At 42.3% G+C, this 20,086-nt stretch overlaps 4 protein-coding genes across 5 annotated transcripts in view; 1 reads left to right on the forward strand and 3 right to left on the reverse strand.

Annotated features, from left to right (window-relative positions):
* The window catches only part of ugdh (UDP-glucose 6-dehydrogenase), a 5,411-nt gene extending 1,798 nt beyond the window's left edge, over positions 1–3,613 (reverse strand). The window contains exons 1-8 of one of the 2 annotated variants that reach the window (XM_031876359.1): positions 3,593–3,613; positions 2,458–2,619; positions 1,979–2,080; positions 1,619–1,819; positions 1,338–1,535; positions 675–822; positions 479–573; positions 254–384 (exon numbers count right to left, since the gene is read on the reverse strand). In XM_031876359.1, coding sequence (XP_031732219.1) covers positions 254–384; positions 479–573; positions 675–822; positions 1,338–1,535; positions 1,619–1,819; positions 1,979–2,080; positions 2,458–2,619 — 1,037 coding nt within the window. In that variant the 5' untranslated portion in view covers positions 3,593–3,613. The other variant, XM_031876358.1, reaches the window with a different exon arrangement.
* A 1,534-nt stretch (positions 3,614–5,147) lies between these two features.
* Positions 5,148–10,716, reverse strand: map9 (microtubule-associated protein 9). Its single transcript, XM_031876374.1, has 13 exons — positions 10,055–10,716; positions 9,701–9,791; positions 8,144–8,650; positions 7,909–8,075; positions 7,692–7,800; positions 7,557–7,618; positions 7,405–7,466; positions 7,154–7,316; positions 6,666–6,752; positions 6,377–6,538; positions 6,146–6,291; positions 5,708–5,843; positions 5,148–5,601 (listed from the first exon to the last, which is right to left on the reverse strand). The coding sequence occupies exons 1-13, from the start codon at positions 10,124–10,126 to the stop codon at positions 5,482–5,484; spliced, it is 1,884 nt and encodes a 627-aa protein (XP_031732234.1). The 5' UTR covers positions 10,127–10,716; the 3' UTR covers positions 5,148–5,481.
* A 74-nt stretch (positions 10,717–10,790) lies between these two features.
* smim14 (small integral membrane protein 14) lies at positions 10,791–17,162 on the reverse strand. The gene is made up of 5 exons (XM_031876375.1): positions 17,034–17,162; positions 15,351–15,447; positions 14,520–14,568; positions 14,289–14,437; positions 10,791–12,922 (listed from the first exon to the last, which is right to left on the reverse strand). The coding sequence occupies exons 2-5, from the start codon at positions 15,423–15,425 to the stop codon at positions 12,884–12,886; spliced, it is 312 nt and encodes a 103-aa protein (XP_031732235.1). The 5' UTR covers positions 15,426–15,447; positions 17,034–17,162; the 3' UTR covers positions 10,791–12,883.
* A 1,198-nt stretch (positions 17,163–18,360) lies between these two features.
* The window catches only part of ube2kb (ubiquitin-conjugating enzyme E2Kb (UBC1 homolog, yeast)), a 10,038-nt gene continuing 8,312 nt past the window's right edge, over positions 18,361–20,086 (forward strand). The window contains exons 1-3 of the mRNA XM_031876301.1: positions 18,361–18,523; positions 19,413–19,506; positions 19,613–19,671. Of these exons, the coding sequence (XP_031732161.1) occupies positions 18,461–18,523; positions 19,413–19,506; positions 19,613–19,671 (216 nt within the window). The 5' untranslated portion in view covers positions 18,361–18,460. The remainder of the gene's footprint in view (positions 18,524–19,412; positions 19,507–19,612; positions 19,672–20,086) is intronic.

A 20,086-nucleotide genomic window follows, 5' to 3' on the forward strand; every position in this document is an offset into this window, starting at 1 on the left:
CACACACACACACACACACACACACACACACACACACACACACACACTGTGTCAACTCCGATGAGGGCCACAGTTCACCACATTATGTTAGTAGGTCGATCATGTCGAATAAAGTCTGATCACTTTCCAGGGTTAATGAATAACGCAACAAAGCTGTCAGAAAAGAAAAACAAGAACTGGGTGGCGACAAATGTCTACAATGGTGTGAGAAAGAGAAAGAAAAAACAAACAAACGCCATGGAATGAGACTAACCTTGTGTCGCCTGTGTCCTTTTTGAAGGAAAAGCCCAGCAGAGCGATCTTCTTCCCGGTGACGGTGTTGAAGAGGCAGTCGATGATCCTGCAGGCGAACCGCCGCCTTTGGTACTCATTCATGTCGATCACCTGAGAACATCGTGAACAGATCAGAGAATACTGTGAATTCAGCGAGGAGAGGCCTTCAGAGAAAACAACAAAAAAACCTAGATGTAGTTCTCACCTGCTGCCAGTAGGAGGCTACTTCAGGCAGGTTGAGGGCTTCGCACAGGTAAACCAAATTCAGCACATCCTTCTGGAAACAGCTCCCACCAAAACCTGAGCGGGGTGTTAAGAGAAGGCGACACTTAATCCGTGTTTAGATTTACTAAACTTTACGCGGTGGCTCAGGTCTGACATCTTGTCGACGCGTTCCTTACCTATGCTGGCTTTGAGAAACTTGCTCCCTATCCTCTGGTCCATGCCGATGGCCTTGGCCACCTCCTCCACGTCGGCCCCGGTGGCCTCACAGAGGGCGCTGATGCTGTTGATGCTGCTGATCCGCTGTGCCAGGAATGCATTGGCTGCCTACATGAGCAAAAAAATTATAATTTCATTTAGTCGAGAGAAAATGAATTGGCAGCTATTCCTATTAACCGATTGTTTCAGCCAGTCTTCAGTCAAACATTTGCTGGTTCAAGCTTCTCACATGCGAGTTTGATACGTCTTCTTTGTCATATAAGATAGTAAATAAATATCTTTGGGTTACGGACTATAGCCAGACAGTTTTTGAGGCCAATATGGTTAATATTTAATAAAAGTCAAATTTTTTTTAACACGGATGCCTTAAGATTTCTTTTGCAGCCAAGTGGGACATTTTACAGTGTATTATACGACTTGTCAGTGCTTTCTTGCTGACAATTCATCAGTATAGTTCTCTTATGGTATGTCAACACAAAAAATGTAAATATGTGATCTTGGGGTCTGAGAAATTATAATAGGCATTTTTCACTATTTTCTGACCTAATTAATTGAGACAATAACCAGTTAATTAAATAAAAAAAGAAACAATGAAAATAACTGCGTCACCGCCCTACACTCACCAGTTTGGACAGCTCGGATGACCACGTGTTGGTGGTGATGATGCGAGCTTTTGGGACCCAGTGCTCATAGACGGCACACAGAGCTCGGATTGCCCTTTGACCTTCGGCCGTTTCATCTCCACCAATCAGGACGCGGTCCGGCTCCTTCAGATCCCGCACCGCTGTTCCCTCTGCAAGGAACTCTGGGTTGGATAGCACCTACAGTAGCAGCGGCACAACAACTTCAGAAACTCGCAGCACAACCGATGTAAAGAGTTTCTTTCTCCTGCAACAATACACACTTGTAGGTTCAGGCTGGGCTTTGTGTTGGCGTCGAATATCCGTCTAATGCTCTCGGCAGCTCGGACCGGGACTGTGCTCTTCTCCGTGACAATCTTGTAACCGTCAGACACCTCCACAATCCGCCGGGCACACGCCTCAATGAACTTCAGGTCCGCTGCACGACCCTTCCCCATCCCATAGGTCTTGGTTGGGGTGTTGACCTGCCCAATGAATTCACGCATGCGTCATAAATGTCAGATTTATTCCTGCAGCTGGTCAAACTGTGTGTGTGTGTGTGTGTGTGTGTGTGTGTGTGTGTGTGTGTGTGTGTGTGTATGTATGTGTGTGTGGGGGGTGGGGTGGGGCACTGGAGGACTCACAGAGATGAAGACAAGGTCCGCGTCCTTGATGGCTGAGTCTATGTCCGTAGAGAAAAACAAATTTCTCCCCCTGCATGATTCAACCACATCTTTCAGACCCGGCTGGAGGGGGAGGAAGTGGGAAAATGAGTGGGGGATGGTGTGTCAGTGAATGGCAGAAACAGTTACAAATGGAATACGAGCTCTCGAGGGCTGCTTATTAAAGCCAGGCATGATGATGTAATAACTTTTGGTCGGGGCTGACGTAGGGAAGTTGCGACACCGGGCAGTCTGGAACTAATTTATGTTTCTTTGCACCCACGCAATACTTTACAAAAAGACTTGGCTGGAACAGTTGCCTAGCTGCATCTACTTTTTCAACACTGTGATTAACCTCAAAAAGGGAGGTAATACTGTAGGGGAAAGGGCACTAATAAGATACGACCTTGTTAAAAGATTGTTAATCCTGTTATAATACACTCAGCTCATTGATATGATACCTCATAAATGGGCAGAGTGTCCGAGTTCCAGGCTTTGATGCGAGACTCGTTGACATCGACCACGGTCACCGTGATCTCCGGACACATGTGGGCGATCACGCTGCACGTCGGGCCTCCTACATACCCAGCACCAATGCAACAGATCCTCTTTATCTGAAACATCTGCAAATGTAGAGAGAGAAGAGGATACAGAAAGGAGAGAGTCGATCAACTTCTAAAGACACAGCTCCTAAATAACATTGGGAATGTACCTTTACCGTGTACTTTTACTTCCCGATATATACAGTACATATACATATACATATATACACACACACATCACACACTCATATACTGTACATAGAAATATCTACACACATATACTGTATATATATATATAAATTAATAAAACTGGCAGATTCATTGATAATGCATTGACATTCATCAGTCACATTTCAATGTGTTAAAAGTGTAAAAGTGTAACAAATGTAACCTCCACAGACTGATATACTACCCAGAGAAACGTTAAGCTTGGTTTCTGTCCAACACTTGTTGGTTTTCTAAACCCTCCTGACCATCAGGGCTTCACATGTAAAGCAATGGCTCCCACTCATCAGGGCTACAGTACCGGTCGCCCCGTCGCAGCCTGGTAGAACATAGAGAGCCTTTCATCGGCTCAGCCACGTCTGACAGAGATGAACACTGACCTTTTATCACAGAGACCCTGCAGTGAGGGTAGTTCACGTTAGCTTTGCTGCAGAGCGAGTGTCAGTGTAACATTACGCATAAACAGGACCATAACTACGCTACTTCCTCTCTTCTTTGCTAACGCCGTGTGAGCGAACTAAACACAAGAAACAAATGAATGGACGTCAATGTTGAGCCAGCCAGCTAGCAAGTAGTCGTTAGCTAGCTTACGTTACATTACCTCTGCCAACTCGACAGTCAGTCAACTTCAGGAATGCGCAAATTACGGTCACGGTCAGCTCCTCTATTAAATGTGTTGAAACAAGCCGTCGGTTCCGGTTCACGAACGATAAATGTCTTTAACTAACTCTTAAACCGGCAAACAAACTCATACCATCAAGGTTGCTCTCACAACTTTTCCTGCACTACCTATCGCTAAACTGAGATACTAATGTATGGTGAACGTTACCTCCTCACTTCAGGAGTCTAAGCAGCGCACAAGATGCTTCCGGTGTGGTATTTCAGAGTAAAAGCATGTGCTGACTCCATTCATAAAAAATAATGGAAACACTTGTCCGTATATCGCTGAACATTTAAACACTGTTGGAGGAGGTTTACTTTAGTATAAGTACTAATACCACACCAAGAATACAATTAAATACAAATAAAGCATTGAAAATATTACTTAACCCTCCTGTTATGTTGCGGGTCAAATTGACCCGTTTCGAAATTTGAAAATCTGGAAAAAATATACTTTTTCTGTATGAAACTTAACGTAGAGGAGGATGTGTCTGAAGATGAAGACCATCTTGAGGTCAATTCAGATCATAATGTACTGATTATGAACCATCAGATGAGGAAACTGATACCTCCAAGCGAGACAGATCGTGTCAAAAAATTGTGAAATACAGTGGTCATCCTCACCCAATACACGTCAGCCAAGACTGTCTGCCGAAAATATTATAAAGACAGTGCCAAAATGTATTTGCACAAAGCCCACCGTGACGACATGTCACTCGTGTGCTGTGTAGACAGACAGACACACACACACACACACACACCTCGTTCATTGTGCTCAGATCGTTATTTTTTGTAAATGTCTGTTTCTTAACGCTATAAATAAACATAAATAAAGTTTACTTTCAATACAAATCCTTATGACTCATTTGGCTTGATTTTGAGTGAGCGGGTCAATATGACCCTGAACAGCAGAGGCGTCTCATCTTAATTACATCACCCCATGAAAAAAAGAAAGTTTCAAAATGTAAAAGAAATTGTACATGTATTTTTCATGAAAACGAGTGAGTTATCCTAATTGAACTATGATCTATGGTGGGGTGAATAACGCCATTCCACTAAATACTGGTTGAATTGTTAGTAATGGTGTTGGTGATGAGGTACAAACTATATTTATTAGGATTTTTTGTATCACTAATGCATTAATTACATTTTCCATGTCTCCATGGCCACTTAAAGCCTCCAGACATGTTTGCAGGATTTATTGCTAATTTATTACTCATATTTTTTAGATACCCGTCTTATATTTTCCACATACATTGGCATAGATGTGGGATAGCGGAAATGACCAGGAGCAGAGCTAACAGCAGGCCATAAATAAAATCCATAACAGCTCTCTTTCATGAAGACAATTAGACTTCTCTGTGTCTTGAGTTTAAAGTCCAAAATGCTTCTCTCTGCAGAAATCTGTATAAAGTGTCACCCTCATAAGTTTATTGTGTTGTTGCATAAATACATTCTTAAAGACTTATTTTCCTTTAGTCTAAAGTAAATGTTTTTGATGATGGAAAATGCAATGAATATGAATAAAACCCTTAAAAAGTTGAGGTGCAAAATGACCAGCACTTTAAATAAAAACAAACAATTAAATCATGTTGTACATCAAATAAGTGCTGCGTGTCAGTTTCTAAGAATGTGTCAAGTTTTGGAGCCTCTTGTAATCTCGAGACAAAACTTTACATGGAAATTGACGGCAGTTGAACTACAAAAGTAGAGGAAGCAGCAGACCAATTCTATTAGCTTTTTATATCAATATTGTTTTCTTATTGCCGCTTTACATTCAGATGTCTAACATGGTACCAGACCATAACATTTATAAAAAGGGTTCTTTGATACCGACATGTCACAGGAACATTTTCCAACATACTGCAACATTTCACCGACAAACATTTTAAAAAATAAACTTGCACTAGAGCTGCTGGCTAATAAAAAAACCTCTAAAATGTACAAAATATGTATATAAAAATCAGCAGCTGCCATCAACTATGTTTAAAACACAACATACAGTACAAACTTCAAATGTAACACAGAACCCGCAGATATCTTATGTTGCATTTCAAGTTATTTCCCAAAGGGTATGGTTTTATTTGGTGGGCTCCACGGAGGAGGTGGACCGCCTTGGAGTATCGCTTGTATCCGCCTTTCTTCTCTTTGTCTCTTCTGTTCCAGATCCTTCCGTACCTGTTGGGTAAAGAAATATTAACTCTTCCACATAACTTGGATTTACAGTGAGTGAGACCATTTGTATCTGAAAAAACAAAACAAAAGAACCTTCGATGCCACTCACCAGCCAGTTTTCATACATCTCCAAAGCCATTTGATCTCTCTCCTCTTTCACGTAGCGCTCCTCCTCAGCTTTATTTTGGGTTTCCTCGCGCACTGTCGAGACTTTTTCATGGAAAACAACTGTCTTCTTTTCACGCCTTAAACATTTTAAGAAAAAAAAAAGAAAGTGGCTAAACATCAAGCCTTGGCTGCCATCTAGTGGTTGATCATTTTCACTCCCAGACATTAGAGTTTGATGGGACAGCACTGTGAGGTGTGAATACTGACTTTTAGACCCCAATAAAATGTGTACAATCAAGTACAGTAAGAGAATTGTATTTAAATACATGTGATCTTTCCATGCTGGCCCTTTAAATTGTTTGCTGGGTAGACCAGCAGGCATTCTTGAAACGTCTAATGGTACAGCAGCTGCTTCCTTGAGTCAATGATTTACACTCACCAGTCAGAAACGGCAGATTTGCTGTCTCTCTTTCTTTCTTTCTCCTTCTCTTGTTTTCTGAACCGAAGTTTATTTTCAGCTTCTCTTTGTCTTCTGGACTTTTCTTTGAGGAGATGATCATGCTCACTTTTCCATTTCTCAAACACCTGCGATGTTTACAGCATCACCGATTAGCATGTCTTCACACGGAAGTGCTTATTTTGTAACGCACAATAAATAAAAGGGACAAACCTGTTGAGCAGATTGCGTCTTTTCTTCTTTCTCTTCAACCGCTCTTTGCACCTTTCTGATCGCGTCCTGCTTTTCTTTGGCTTTTGCTTTGAGACTCTCCGCCTTCGTTTCTTTCCAAGCCTCGTATGATGCAACAGCATCTTCCTTTTTAGCCTCTTCTTCCTGTTATTGGTTTGTTTTTTTATAAGAAAGTAAAAAGTGTGCATTTATGTTGAAATACTGTTTCTTTTATAGTGTTCCATTACTATGTGGTGTGTTGTATTTCCGATTTACAAAACAGATTACTCACTCTTTTCTTCTTCTCTTTCAGGATTTCCTCCTTCTTCTGTATTTGCATATTCTCTCTTGACTTTTCCTTTTTCTTTCGAAGCCATTGCTGTTAGAAATACATGTTAGTGGGCTGGGATTCTAGTTGACCGAGACTCAACTGTAGATTTTGTTGTCCAGCGGCTGATGAGAAAAAAAGCCAGACTCCCAAGTACTGGCTTTTAAATTAATTATTTGATTACATTCGGACAAGTACAGCGTCTCAAGGCCAAACTCTGCATCTGTACCTGATAATAATGTAATAAAATCGGAGAATAATATAAATGGAGCATTTAACAGGGTGGAAGAAATTACACTAGAAGTATGTTCTATGTATCTGATATAACTGTAATCAAATCAGTGTCGGAGTATAAGATGGAGCTCCTCTTATGGTTGCATTTTGTCCTTCACCATAAAACAAACCAAACACTGCAGAGTTTTCCAACCACTCGGGCTCGTTATCACACCGACCTGGTAAATGGCGGCTCTGAGTGAATCTGCCGCTGGAAGCTGAGAGTCTTGCAGCGAGACTTTACGATCCAGAAGTTTGAGAGTTCCCAGATACCTTGATTCCACTTTCCCGGCGCACACACTGTGCGACCTCTGAGCGGCCTCAGAGGGAGAGCTCCATGTCCTGATGGAGATGAAACGAAGGCCAGTTACCAACCCTGTTCTGTCCACGCAGCTTTAGAAGCAGCTATTGCTGCGGCTTGCTTACCAACCTGGTGTCAAAGGATTTGTGGTGGACACGAGAGAGCTGCTGCGAGTGTTCTCCAGAGTCTGCCTGAGAGGAGACAGAAAGACACATTTACCGAGACCAACAGGCAGAGCATATCCAACATGTCACAGTCTCACCCGCCCACGAAGGTCTTACATTAAACTCTTCAAACGACGTGGAGTACTTTCTCTCTTTGCTGTCATCGGAAATGAAGCCATCTAAAACAACACGATAAACGTCAAGAGGATTACTGCCATTTGAAAAACAAGTGTGTGGTGCTGAGGATGTTACCTCTGGATCCGGAATCCACTGTGGTCTTGGTGAAGAGCTGTGACTGCTCACTCTTACTCGAAGAGGATTTGCTGAGGCCGCAGGAAACTGCTCGACTTCCTTCCTTCCACTGCGATGAAATGGCATAACAAACACGCGCTCCAATCAGAAGATGTTTCAACTACAAATACCGAACAAGCCGAGCAGAGAGACGTGCATGTGCACCGCGGCTCCTTACAGCGGTGCTGCTGGACGTGTCGGGGGAGAGGGGGATAGATGCAGAGGACGTCTGGGGCCTGCTGAGATCCGGAGATCCAGCGTCTTCAGCCGTCTTCTCCGCAGTGTGAAGGCTCAACCCGAGAGTCCTTTGCCTCGGTTTGGGCCTGGGTGGCTCCCTCTTGGTATCTGAATAAAGACAGTTTGTTGAAAGATGAATTTAAAAAAAGCTTGTACATGAAACGGTGTAAACGGACCTGCTGAGGACACGCGTGTGAGGTCAGTTGCTGATAACGGAGTGTGGGAGCCGTCCTCCAGAGCAGAGGTCCTCTTCTTCTCGGGACCCGGAGTTTCGGCCCCACTGTTGTCAGATGGTAAGGGCAACGGCATGTCCAGGAGAGAGTCATCTGACGTTTGGTACAACAGAGATTTACTTGAGCTCCTTCTCGTGATTTGGGGATCGGCGGACACTGCATCACTGCTTTCAAATGGCACGTTGTCGTCACCGATGTTCGTGGAGTCGCAGTGATTGCTGTGTGGACCGGTGGAAGAGTCCGGCGGCTCGTTTTCGCGTGACTCTGGCACCGCCGCGCCGTCCGGGGGAGAGACGACTCTCTGGGTTTTCAGAAATGAAACTCTCTTCGTCCTGCCGCGTTTGCCCTCGTCGTCTGAAATGTCAAAGTCGTTGAGTTTGGGTTGACTCTTCGCCGCCTTGATGGCGCCGGCCCTCTTTTTACTCGATTTGAGGAGCTCGTTCAGAAAATCTGTGAAAAACAGAGAAATCAAATACAGAAATTTAGAAAGATCAAAAATAGAGAATGACAAGATAGGACCAGCCATTAAACTGTATCTGTTTAAGTTCACAAAACAATTTAGACTCAATGTCCACTTACTAGCTTTTACTGGAGCTCTTTAACTGCATCTTACTATCCCTTCTTAAGTGGATGGTTTCTGGCCAACTGAACAAACTCTATCCACTGAGGAGGACTCAGAGATATGGTTGAAAAACTAGTAGAACGTGATCTGGAGTTAAGCTACTCACCTTAACTTTCACACTGAACATGCATCCATCTAAGTTGAAGGTGTCTGACTAACAATGTTATCCAAAGGAGGAAGCAGAATCATATGGTCTGCTCCATTGATGTTCTGCTGTAACTCTTGTTGCCATCTGACATTTTCCTCCTGTAAAGCAGTGATGTTAGCCCTTCATCCTGCTGAGGTTGGCAGGGAGGAATGAACTGTGAGGACTGAATGTGTAATGTTCCACCAGCTGTAAAGCAGTGGTTCCCAACGTTTTTCTGTCTGCTGTACCCCCACAGCCATTTAACAAATGTGTCCATTTGAATAGATATTTAAACCTGATGTTACTGAACACTGCTAATTACATAAAATAGGAAACTTTTTTTCCAGCAAGTTCAGTCAAAGTTACATTCGTAGCACAACAGACGTGGCAGAAGCGGGACGGTTCAACCATTTATCCATTACTTTGAGCTTAGCCGTCTCTACTTTCACTCTACTCACACACTCTAACCAGATTGTAATGTATGCATTTTTTTTTTAATAAGATGGGCTTCCTACATCCTGGTTGGGAATCACTGCTGAAAAAAACTGCCATTTACAGAGTAATTTCTGATAATCTCTTCACAATTTCTCCAATTAGTTGTAATACATTTTCACTGTGAATCACAGTTAGATGCATAAAAGTATTAAGTCACTTTCACAAAGTAGTGTAAATAGGATGCACTGTAGACCGCAGTAAATCAAAGCACCACAGAGACCCACATCTAGAGGATGTCGATGCTGCGCCATCTCACCGTCTTCATCGTCACTGAAGTCATCGGAGTACGAGTTTCGATCTGTTTCTGCCTTGCTTGCTCTGGCGGAGACAGCAGCCTGAAGTTCGTCCTGAAACGTTTTGGATGAGATTAGACTGACTGTTCACCTCACTTTATCTTTTGCTTCTCCCAACTACTACAACAAACATATCACAGTACACCATTAAAAGCATACAGGTGTAGAATATGCAATGTAATAGTGCAAATGGGCAGGTAGAAAGCAGATAGGTCTAGTAAGTACATGAGATAACGTGTGTTCAGGGGGCTGTGGGTTTAACTGACTAATCAGTCTGCTCTCATTTGGTGACATGGAGACTGCACACAACACTTTACCTGAAACGTTGTTCTCCTCGATGTTTTCGGGCTCTTCGTGTAAGCCAGTGTCCTGAACTGCTGATTAGTCATTCTGAGAACTACAACGCTGCACTCTGTCCTCTGAACGCGTCCACTCACGTTAGCATGCTAGCTAAACTAGTGTTCGCTAATTTCACTGTGACAAGTAATGTTAGCTTGCTATAGGCTTCGTGTGCTTAGTATGTACTAGTATTGCTAAATTACCATTATGCTAAGTTTGTCTGATTAAATACATACTATAGACCTATTCGTAAATGGTACTACCTAAAGGACATAGCTCGCGACAGTGGGCTAACTGACTTGTTGATGGTTACCCTGGGAAACGTGGAAAACAGTCTCACCACTGCGCATGCTCAGAGGATTACAAACTCAATTGTAACAGCACACAAGCACACACACACGATTCAACCTGATTTGGGAGCAGTTAATCGATAATACTGATGTGAAGACAGGCGTCTATAAAGTATCTGCCAAAGTATGAACAGAGGCGTAAAAATCAGTCATACAGCAATAGGCCACTGGGTTACACAGAAGTTTTATAGTTTTCTACTTTAAGGTGGTGTGTACGATTTGGTGGCATCTAGCGGTGACGGCGCAAATTGCAACCAACTTCTTCTGTATCAAGCATGTGGCAATGTACTTGCCATTGAAGTGCAACTAAAACACACTTAATTTATAGACTAATAAAACAAAAAAAATACACAGGCAGACAGTATGACTGAATTATTTTTATTTATTTTTGTTTTGTTACAGGAAAAGTGCATAGTTGAAGCCCTTTTTCTCTTAGACTGAAACAGTGTAAATCGTGGTCTCCTGCGGTAACAGATGATCCACTTGTTCATCTCACAACCTAGTATGGCTTCCCCCTTCATTATACACACCGTCTTAGGTTTTACTTAACTTTCCCCATCTCCTCCCGAGTCTAGAAAGACATAGGGAAGAAATCTTTAGAGGGCCTTATTCGCTGATATGGAAAATAAGAGAAGCTATTACAGATGATATTCAGGTTCTGAACTCTTACACCATGTATATCAAGAGAGACACTTCAATTTTAAGACTAATCCACGTAAATTCTGATATCACAAGTGCCCCTGAAAACATAATCCAAGGCCCAGACACACTTCCACAGCCATGTTGCCATGACAGGGGCACAACCAAGATCAGGTCATTGACGAGAAACCAGGAAACCCCCATCATGTACTGCAATCCAACAGCCAACAATAAAAAAAACATTCACTTGTTATAATGTTCCATTTTTCTTGAGATTGTATGAAAGTGTTGATACTCTTAAGTAACTTTGAGGCTGTTGTATAGTGGTATAAATATCCACCCACAGTTACATACAGGGTAAAAGAACACCAGACATTCACCACTATATTGCTCTGCATTAGAGATTTCTATTGTTCTGTTCACTAATTAAACCTTCTAGCTGACAAACTGTTTTTTTTATTTTTTAAATGAATCACTCATTTAGCAGCTCTGGACCAAGAGAAACCAACAAATCCTGTAAACCACGGTAAAGAGAGAACCTCCAGATCATTCCCACGTCCTCTTCTGATCTCATTTTATATCAAAAATGAACCGAAATATTGCTCTTCTTTCACAAGAAGTTGTCGCAGTATTGAGACCAGAACTTCAACATTGGCACCGTTTTCTAGCTCCTTTCCTTTAAATTGGTTTGACATCATCATCATCATCATCATCATCATACCGAAGTTGTAGAAGTAGAAACTCAATGCTCCAATCAACCACAGACTGCAGGCCCTCACCTCCACCATTTTAGACCGCTGACTCAGCACAACACGCCTTCATAAGAAGACGGCATACCACAACAAAATAAGATTCTCTGCTACTAATAAGTTGAGTATAAAATTGACTTATTTTCATCTTTTAACCACTAAATAATGACAGTACATGGAATCATCTCGATATGATTAAAATGCTTGTGCCGAGTATATTGTTTTACAATGACCACACTTAATACACATATGCCTGCAATTCAGTTCATTTCAACTACGTGAAATGGGAGCATTTGACTGTCCAACTGTAGCCTGTTGAACAGATCGGTGGTCCAGATAACTTACAACCACGGTCACACAACCAACAGTCGCTTAAAGGGACAGATGCGTTTACGGAGACGTCGTTCACACAACACACCGGACTGTTTGCTGGAGTATGTACTCGGACTGAGGCCTGAGTGTAAACACAGAAGATGGATTGGCTGTATTGAAATCAACGGCGTGTTGCTGTGATCCTAATTCATAATAGTATTCGTCCATGTAAATTCATTGCGTTAATCATTATGCTGGTTTAAATGTGCTATTAAAACACTACGTGATATGACATCATTACTGGCACCGTTTATAGAGTTGTGACTTAGAAGTGGAAAGAGAGGAATGTTTCAGAGAGAGACCCACCACCCTTCAACGCTTAGCAAGCACTTGAACAACGCCCCGCCTTCTGATTAAAGACTACGAATACCACTTAGAGCCCAACTGATATATTAACATGCCGATATTATCAGTCAAAATTGGATTGTATGCGTCTTTAGACATACAAAACAACAACGTTACTAATTATATATTTTTAATTCAAGATGGAAAAAAAACGTCGTCGTTATTCAGATCAGTTGGGCTCCAGTGACAGGAGTCATAGACAAATCCATCACAAAAAAAACAGTGGCAATAAAGTAGGAGAAAAGCAAAAGATATTTGAATGAAGGGGAGATGACGCTGTCCCTTTGTCACAGTCGCTGGCTGACTGCAGCTCCAGTCAGTGCAGGTGAGTGAGTGCTGGTGCTCTCCACTGCTAGTCGATAGGGGGCGCTGGAGGCTCTCTTCCATTGCGCTGCAAAAAAGAAAATATTAAGTCTTAACAACAGAAACAATAATCATAAAAATAAAAAACAAGTTAGCTTCAAATTTGGACACACAATGTTCATCTGGTTGTGTACAGCCAGAGGCTGAGTCCCTGTTTAAGCTGCGGTCAGCAACTTTGGAGAAACCAGCAAGAACAAGCTATATTAAAAATAATAATACAACAGAAACACCCAGCCCAGCGTAGTCACCTCTAGCAGCGTGAGTTCCAAAAGTCGCTAAATGTAGCAAGAAAGTCTCCAAGTCGGCTACACTGACAGCCCGTCCCTCCAAAGCCACTCCCCCAAAATAATCATAATGAACGTACACAACCAACATGGCTACCGTTAGTACTCACAGCTGTCAAGCTAGCAGCTTGTGGTAGACATGGGTCACAATAATGAGTGCACAGGCAGAATACGCAAAGGCAGGTAAACAGGCAGGGAGCCCGTCCAATCATTTCATTGGACTGCCGCAGGACTTTTTTTTCCTTTTTCTCTTTTTTTTGTCAGAGCATTTGATTTATTGATTGCTGCCAGGATGGAATGACATTTTCAACAAATATAACACGAAAATGTTGCTAAAAAAAAAAAAATCTTTACCCACCCTAGCTCTGAAATACAGCTCCAGCTCACGTCACAGAATAAACATTTAGTTCCTAATCTTGGGAGAGAACTGCTCATCTTTGCAAAATATGGATCAAACAACTGAAACATAGAAACTGTGCGACTAATTTCTGCTTTTGGTGGCCTGCCAATTGGTGTATAATAATGGATGGCGTATAATAATAGACCAAAATAAAATACCATACAAAACCAGAGCTCACCGACTCTTATTAAATGACACAAACCAAAAAACAATGTTGAGACAATAATTCAGCAGCCTATCTGAGGTCAAGACAGCTGACGTTTGAAGAGCACAGCAAGACAACCTGACGTTTAACCAACAGGCCGGATTTTATGGAAGACATTTTGGCATGTCACAGTAAAAGCACAGGTGTAAATAATACAAGTAATGATGGCTTCAGTTTCAGGGTCTTGTGTTGTGCTTACAGGACAGAGCCATAGTTAGAGACGTTAGTAACACCAACAGGTCAAAACGTCTGCTGTGAAAAAGGCTAATAGCTAGCATGTAGCAAAATAAGTGTCACTATTAACATCGCTTCTTTCTTTTTGTATTTTTATTATCCAAGTTTATAGTTTCCATCAAATGGCGACTCATTTCAATTCTATGTCATAAAATCCCCATTAAAGGAAAAATAGCATCCTATTCAGTATCTTCAGCTAATGTACTTCTGTTGTAAACCCATGTTGACAACATCACCGTTACTACGTGGGCGCACTGTGATCGATACTGACATTGTGGGGTCCGTGAGGTTTGCCTGTGGGACGGCTGCCCCTGAGACTGGATGGGCGCAACAGGAACAGGAGCAGAGCCAGCACCGCCCATCCCATCAGAACCATGGGGAGGGTCAGGTCACCGCCGATCGGCCCATTGGGACCCGGCACTGGAAAACAAACGCATCTTTGCACTTGTAATCTACACTAAATGTTGCTGATCCCACAACACCCTAATGTGGTCATACATACATTCCTGAGGGCAGTTGGTGTCTGTGCAGTAGGACTGAGATTGCCTGAGCTGAGGGAGAAATTACAGAAGGAGCAAATCAGATTCAATACAAGAGGAGAGCGGGAAAAATGATATTAATTGATGGCTGACTTATTCACTCTGGTTACCACTCTCCTCATCTCGAGTTAGAGAAAACACAGCAAGTCTATAAACCAATAAAACTGACATAAAACTCCAGAGTTCCTTGTAACACTAGGCACACACACACACACACAACAATGAACTGTACAAAGTCCTGACATGTAAATCCTGTGAAAATTCTTTTGTTATTTGGACAACACCCTTTTCTCCCTTCGGGTGGCTTCAAGCTCTGAGCCATCTGCAGCTCGCCGTGCAGGTTACACCTCTGCACAAAAGAGCCAATGAGGTCACCTGGATACACAAAATAATCACAACTTCTATTCCGTGTTAAACGTAGTCCGTCTCCATAATGTTGAGCGCTTCTCTTACACGTTCCAATAAAAGAGAGCTGGAAAATACATTTACATGCCCAAAGCCAACCTGACAGCACGCAGTGCGACGGAGTGACACATCTTTGTGTGGAAGTGCTGATTGGCTCTCTGGATAAACACCGAGCAGGAACCAGGATGTGCTGGCTCCGTGCCAGTCGGCAGCTTTTCATTTCCTCCTCTCTGGCTGGGACTTTCATTTGCTTGCTAGTCGATTCTACCGCTAATCTATCGACTTCGGCAGGACATACTTATACTTTGTGCTGCACACTTGGATTTCCGGCTCCTGCAACTCAACAATAAGACCACTTAAGATTTGAAGAGACAGCAGAGGCCACTCACCAGGTTGATGAGGCGCCTCATAGCATACTCGTGGGTGCAGATGCACTCACAAGGGTCAAAGCCTCCCTCCGCCATATCTCACCAGACGGCGTCCACCCTGGAACAAAACGAAAGTACTGTCTCTAACTAGACCAAGTACATGAACAAAGGAGCGAAACCCAACGCTCCCTCTCGTCAGCGCTGTCCTGTATTGTTGTTTCACAGGGACACAGCTTAGAAGGAGACTGCTCAGTCAAGGACAGTCAGCACTGTGGCTGCTTTATCTCACTGCATGTAACCTAGGCATTTGTAATTAAAAATAAACTCTAACTAGACCTTTATTGACAACATACTGGAGTTCATTCTGGTGTCTGAACTGGTTTACACTGATGGTGCACTCGTTAATACAACACTGATTAGGAGCCACGTCATCAGCTAAGAACTGAAAGTAGTTTTGAAAAAAGGTTTTATCACATGGCCTGGCAAACTGATGTGAAACACAGACAGTGCTTGGATTAGTCGTAGGCTAATGCACAGATGTCTGCTGCAGGTGCCTAATCAAAGTGATCCAGGTCTATACTGCAACACCAGATACTAGATTTTTTTGAGGCCGATAACATGGATATTTGATTGATGGAAATTTGATTTTTTTTGTCCACCTGCCACTGTGGCTGGTGTATTCCAGAATGTTCTAACCACTCACTAGACTACAGTTGGGTTTTTTCCCCGCTGGTGACTGAAGCAAATCTAGCAGCCGCATGCATAATTTACCAGCATTTGGCTGGTGCTAATATCCATCCTCATTGGCTAAATTTCTTTCTCCTATAATACTGCCATCTTTTTTTTTTCTACACAAACACCTACAATAAAAAAAATCCCAACATTTTTTTCCCCTCAAAGAATAGTGACCAAAATATGAACAGAGCAGTACATTTTCCTGTCCAAAAATATTTTCCTTGCATTACAAACTGTGTAATGTATTGAGATGGTTTTTATACCGTTCTCTCTCTTTTTGTCCTGTTCTTTGCACTGTTTTTGTCATGACGACCTTTCCAGTATTTTCGTGCATAATGGTGACCAACTTGTTTGCACTGCTTAAATGTTAAATGTAGAACCATTGCCACCAGTGAAACAAAACGGACACCATGTTTTGCATTTCTGTTCAACAATCGTATATGTGTCTATGTATATCAGCCAATATATCTACCTGGCCGAGTTATCTGTATAGCTCTGGTCAAACCTATTTGACCTATGAGCCTACCTATCAATATTTCATATAATTGACATTTGAATAAACACACGACCGTCACGTTATATGTAATAAACACTGACATATACACACTTTCATTACTTGACATCGTGCTGTAATAGTTATACGTTCATAGTTTCCATGGGTGTCTGCCTGCATATTTCTGAAGTGACGAACAAACGAAGTGGCCAGTTTGATCTCGACCCTGCTGAAATCCATTCAACGGCAGCAATCATCACTTCTCACATACCAACCCTTCAGTTTGACATTCACGACTATTATAATAACTATGAAATAATATTGATATCTAACTAATTTAGCTAACGTTAGACTAGCTCCTTGCTAGCCTGGCCAGCAACAAAGCCTCACTGCGTTGACTGTTTTTTCTCTCGACTGTTACTAATGAACAGATTATCGACAGCTGTGACGGCCAACAGCATGGAAACAGGACTTACTCGAGCTGTGTAGACGTTGAGAAACCGTTCACTGTGTTTGGAGGGCCTGGGCTGCAGCGTTGTTGTCCCCCGCACGGAAACCATTAAACTGCAGACATGACAACCTACCGTCTGTGTTTTGTTGGTGCACGTGAGCCAACCAGCGATTCTTCACGAGAGACATCCGGGAACTAAACGCGCTGGGCGATTCAGACGTCTGTCATTGGTTCAGTCATTTGATGGGCGGAACTTTGAGCCAATCCCAGTAAGAAACGATTATAGCGTCTGGATAGTAAACAAACAGTCCGCTACCCATCATCAATACAGAGGCAGATGAACCGAGCCCCAACATCTGTACAGTTGTGTAACCAAATATTCAGTGAGGATTGTAACTCGAATACTGTACTTTAAAAAAATGCCTACATTATTATAGTATTGCTACTTTCTACTTATATTCCAAAACATTGCAGTGGGAAATATTGTAGCCTACTTTAACTCCAACACAAATGTCGGACGACTGTCGCTACTTTGCTTATTAAATAATAATAATCCAATACTATAATATATTAAATAGAACACTAAGAGGGCCAATTTGCAAAATGAATATTTTGGCTTTGATTCAACTTTTATAAACTCAATGTATGTTTCGTATGTAAAATGTGCATAGTAATAAATTTAGGTAAGTGTTGTAAAAAGTACAATATTTCAATATTTCCAAAACCTTGTCACTCAGTCAGGTTGGACAGCTGACGGCTTCCTTCCCTTACTTTTATTTCACCTCTTGATAAGCCACGTATTGAGAGACGAAACAACTTAAATGGAAGATGATATCTAAGCCATGAAAGCAGAACTAGTTGAAGTGTCATTTGGTACGTAGGCAGTTAAAGAGTGAAAAATGTGTTGAATCTAACAGCTTTCTTCCTTTACTTGTATATTTTGCTCCCTAATAAAAAACAATCAAGTAAAAGCTCCATTCCACATCAGAGTCAGATGTAAACATCCTGTAGGTGAATAAAAGGTGATAGTCACCAGTGCTGGAAAATAGAAATCAGATATGTTCAGCACAGGATGGGAAATGTCCGGAAAAGGCAAGTGTGAAAAACAACGCAAACCCATGTACTAGAGCTCATTAATGAAACTTCCAGTTTCTACTCCATTTAGCTGCACGCTCTGTGTGTGTGTACTGTATGTTCTGGACTGACTGGCGCTATGCTCCAGCGGGCAGTCGACGGCGACAGTGAGCTCGTTTCTGAAGTGAAAATAAGCTGTGGACGGTGAAAGTGAAAGGAGAAGAGCTCCCTAACTGTGAAAAGCACCGGAGCGGGCAGTCCTCCCCACACCGACAGACAACGCGCGGAGGGAGAGAGACACAGGGAGACAGACAGAGAGAGAGAGAGAGAGAGACACCCGGGTCTGGTCGACACAGCAGCTCTTCAGCAGACACAGCCATGGCTAACATCGCGGTCCAAAGGATCAAGCGGGAGTTCAAAGAAGTTCTCAAAAGCGAAGAGGTGCGGTAACGATTCTGGCTATATATGGGTTTTTACACTTCGATTCAGCTCGTTCTTTTTGTTACTGTTTTAACTGAACTAATTAAAATGTAAGTGGCTGTAGCCGCTATGTCAGATACCAACATTACCTAACGTCAGGTCCCAGTCCTGTGCTGCTGTAGGTCAGGCCTAAACAGGAGAACTGTAGCTTAGCTTTAGCTTGATGTCAGTGCCCCGGCCGAACCTATCCTGTTATTGTCAGGTGGGTGTGTTCAGGAAACACCGTGGATTCAGCTTTGTCAACTGACAGGCCGCTTGTTTGTAACGAACGGTGCCGCATACCTGTGGGTAACTACTTAACTAAATGAAACATACCTCGTATGGTTAATACCCGCCTCATAAAAGGCAGCGTATGTGTTTACTTACGATAATTAGCCGATGGCTCTTCGAGTTAGCAGCTTTTAGCTTGCTAATGGTAATGATATTTTGACATCTCAACCTAAGTTAGCATTAGCCCGGGGTGTACATGATACAACGTTCACCAACTTATATTTTTTAAAACAGTTGGTTTCTATTATGTAAGGATTTAAGCCATTTAGAGTGCATTTTGTAATTCTACTGCCTGTCAAGTCTTGTTGTGAGTTTGTAGTTATGCCAACTTTTGCTAGCTTGGCTCCAGTAGCAAGCTATCCACGCTGCTAACTTATTTAAATGTCCTAATGGCTCCTGTTGAACTCTGTAACAAACTTTGGAGTACAGTTGTTGTGCCTTTTTAACAGCTGACATGTGTGCAGCTTTCACATGTTTGTAAAAGAATGTGGTTGACACTTGACAGACATGTCGAGACACCGCGCTGTGATTCCGTGGAGCACCAGGGTAACGTTACCTTCTCATTTGTCCCAACCTATAGACGAGTAAAAACCAGATCAAAGTAGATTTGGTGGATGAGAACTTCACAGAGCTGAGGGGGGAGATAGCAGGTCCTCCCGATACACCATATGAAGGTATCGTCACACACCTGCATTACAATGGCCTGACAACATATCTACCACGACACTTTGTGATTTGTCATGCTGAAACATTTTGATGTTTTTCTTTCTTCATTTCAAGGTGGCAGATTTCAGCTTGAAATAAAAATCCCAGAAACCTATCCTTTTAACCCTCCAAAGGTACAAGCTTCAGTTGTTCCCATCTCAATACTTGCTGCATGTTCTTTACTCACGTTCAACTGCATTTACATGCACACTGTCATCCTGGTTAGGCGTCATGGTTTGGAGCAAACGCATTCTGGTTTCAAAAAACGTATATACGCTCTTAATCCTGTTTTTAAGGAACCTGAAGGTGCTAGCTGAGGTACTCTACTGTGGCTTGTAAACACCGTATACAGGTTTCCGATCACTGTCTGCCGTGTGCACAGGTCTACTCTAGCTATATAATTGTCAATAAATTAAAGTGTATGATAAGTGACAATCTGCTTTATCTCAAATGCAGGGGTGATGGGCATACAATCCTTTCTCAGTGATTTCATGTAGCAAAGAATATAGATATAGATATCTAGATATATAGATAGATAGATATCTAGAT

The sequence above is a fragment of the Anarrhichthys ocellatus genome, unplaced genomic scaffold, assembly GCF_004355925.1.
Source record: "Anarrhichthys ocellatus isolate YVR2014 unplaced genomic scaffold, GSC_Weel_1.0 scaffold107, whole genome shotgun sequence".
Classification (NCBI taxonomy): domain Eukaryota; kingdom Metazoa; phylum Chordata; class Actinopteri; order Perciformes; family Anarhichadidae; genus Anarrhichthys; species Anarrhichthys ocellatus.

What these genes read in the sequence shown, in the direction of transcription:
- map9 (XM_031876374.1), bottom strand. Translation starts at nt 10,126, where the DNA reads ATGACTAATCAGCAGTTCAGGACACTGGCTTACACGAAGAGCCCGAAA. An exon ending in CGAGGAGAACAACGTTTCAG is followed by an intron (nt 9,792 to 10,054) that starts GTAAAGTGTTGT and finishes AAAACGTTTCAG; the next exon opens with GACGAACTTCAGGCTGCTGT. An exon ending in CACACGCGTGTCCTCAGCAG is followed by an intron (nt 8,076 to 8,143) that starts GTCCGTTTACAC and finishes GTCTTTATTCAG; the next exon opens with ATACCAAGAGGGAGCCACCC.
- smim14 (XM_031876375.1), bottom strand. Translation starts at nt 15,425, where the DNA reads ATGGCGGAGGGAGGCTTTGACCCTTGTGAGTGCATCTGCACCCACGAG. An exon ending in CACCAACTGCCCTCAGGAAT is followed by an intron (nt 14,438 to 14,519) that starts GTATGTATGACC and finishes TTTGTTTTCCAG; the next exon opens with TGCCGGGTCCCAATGGGCCG. An exon ending in AACCTCACGGACCCCACAAT is followed by an intron (nt 12,923 to 14,288) that starts GTCAGTATCGAT and finishes TCTTTTTTGCAG; the next exon opens with CGCAATGGAAGAGAGCCTCC.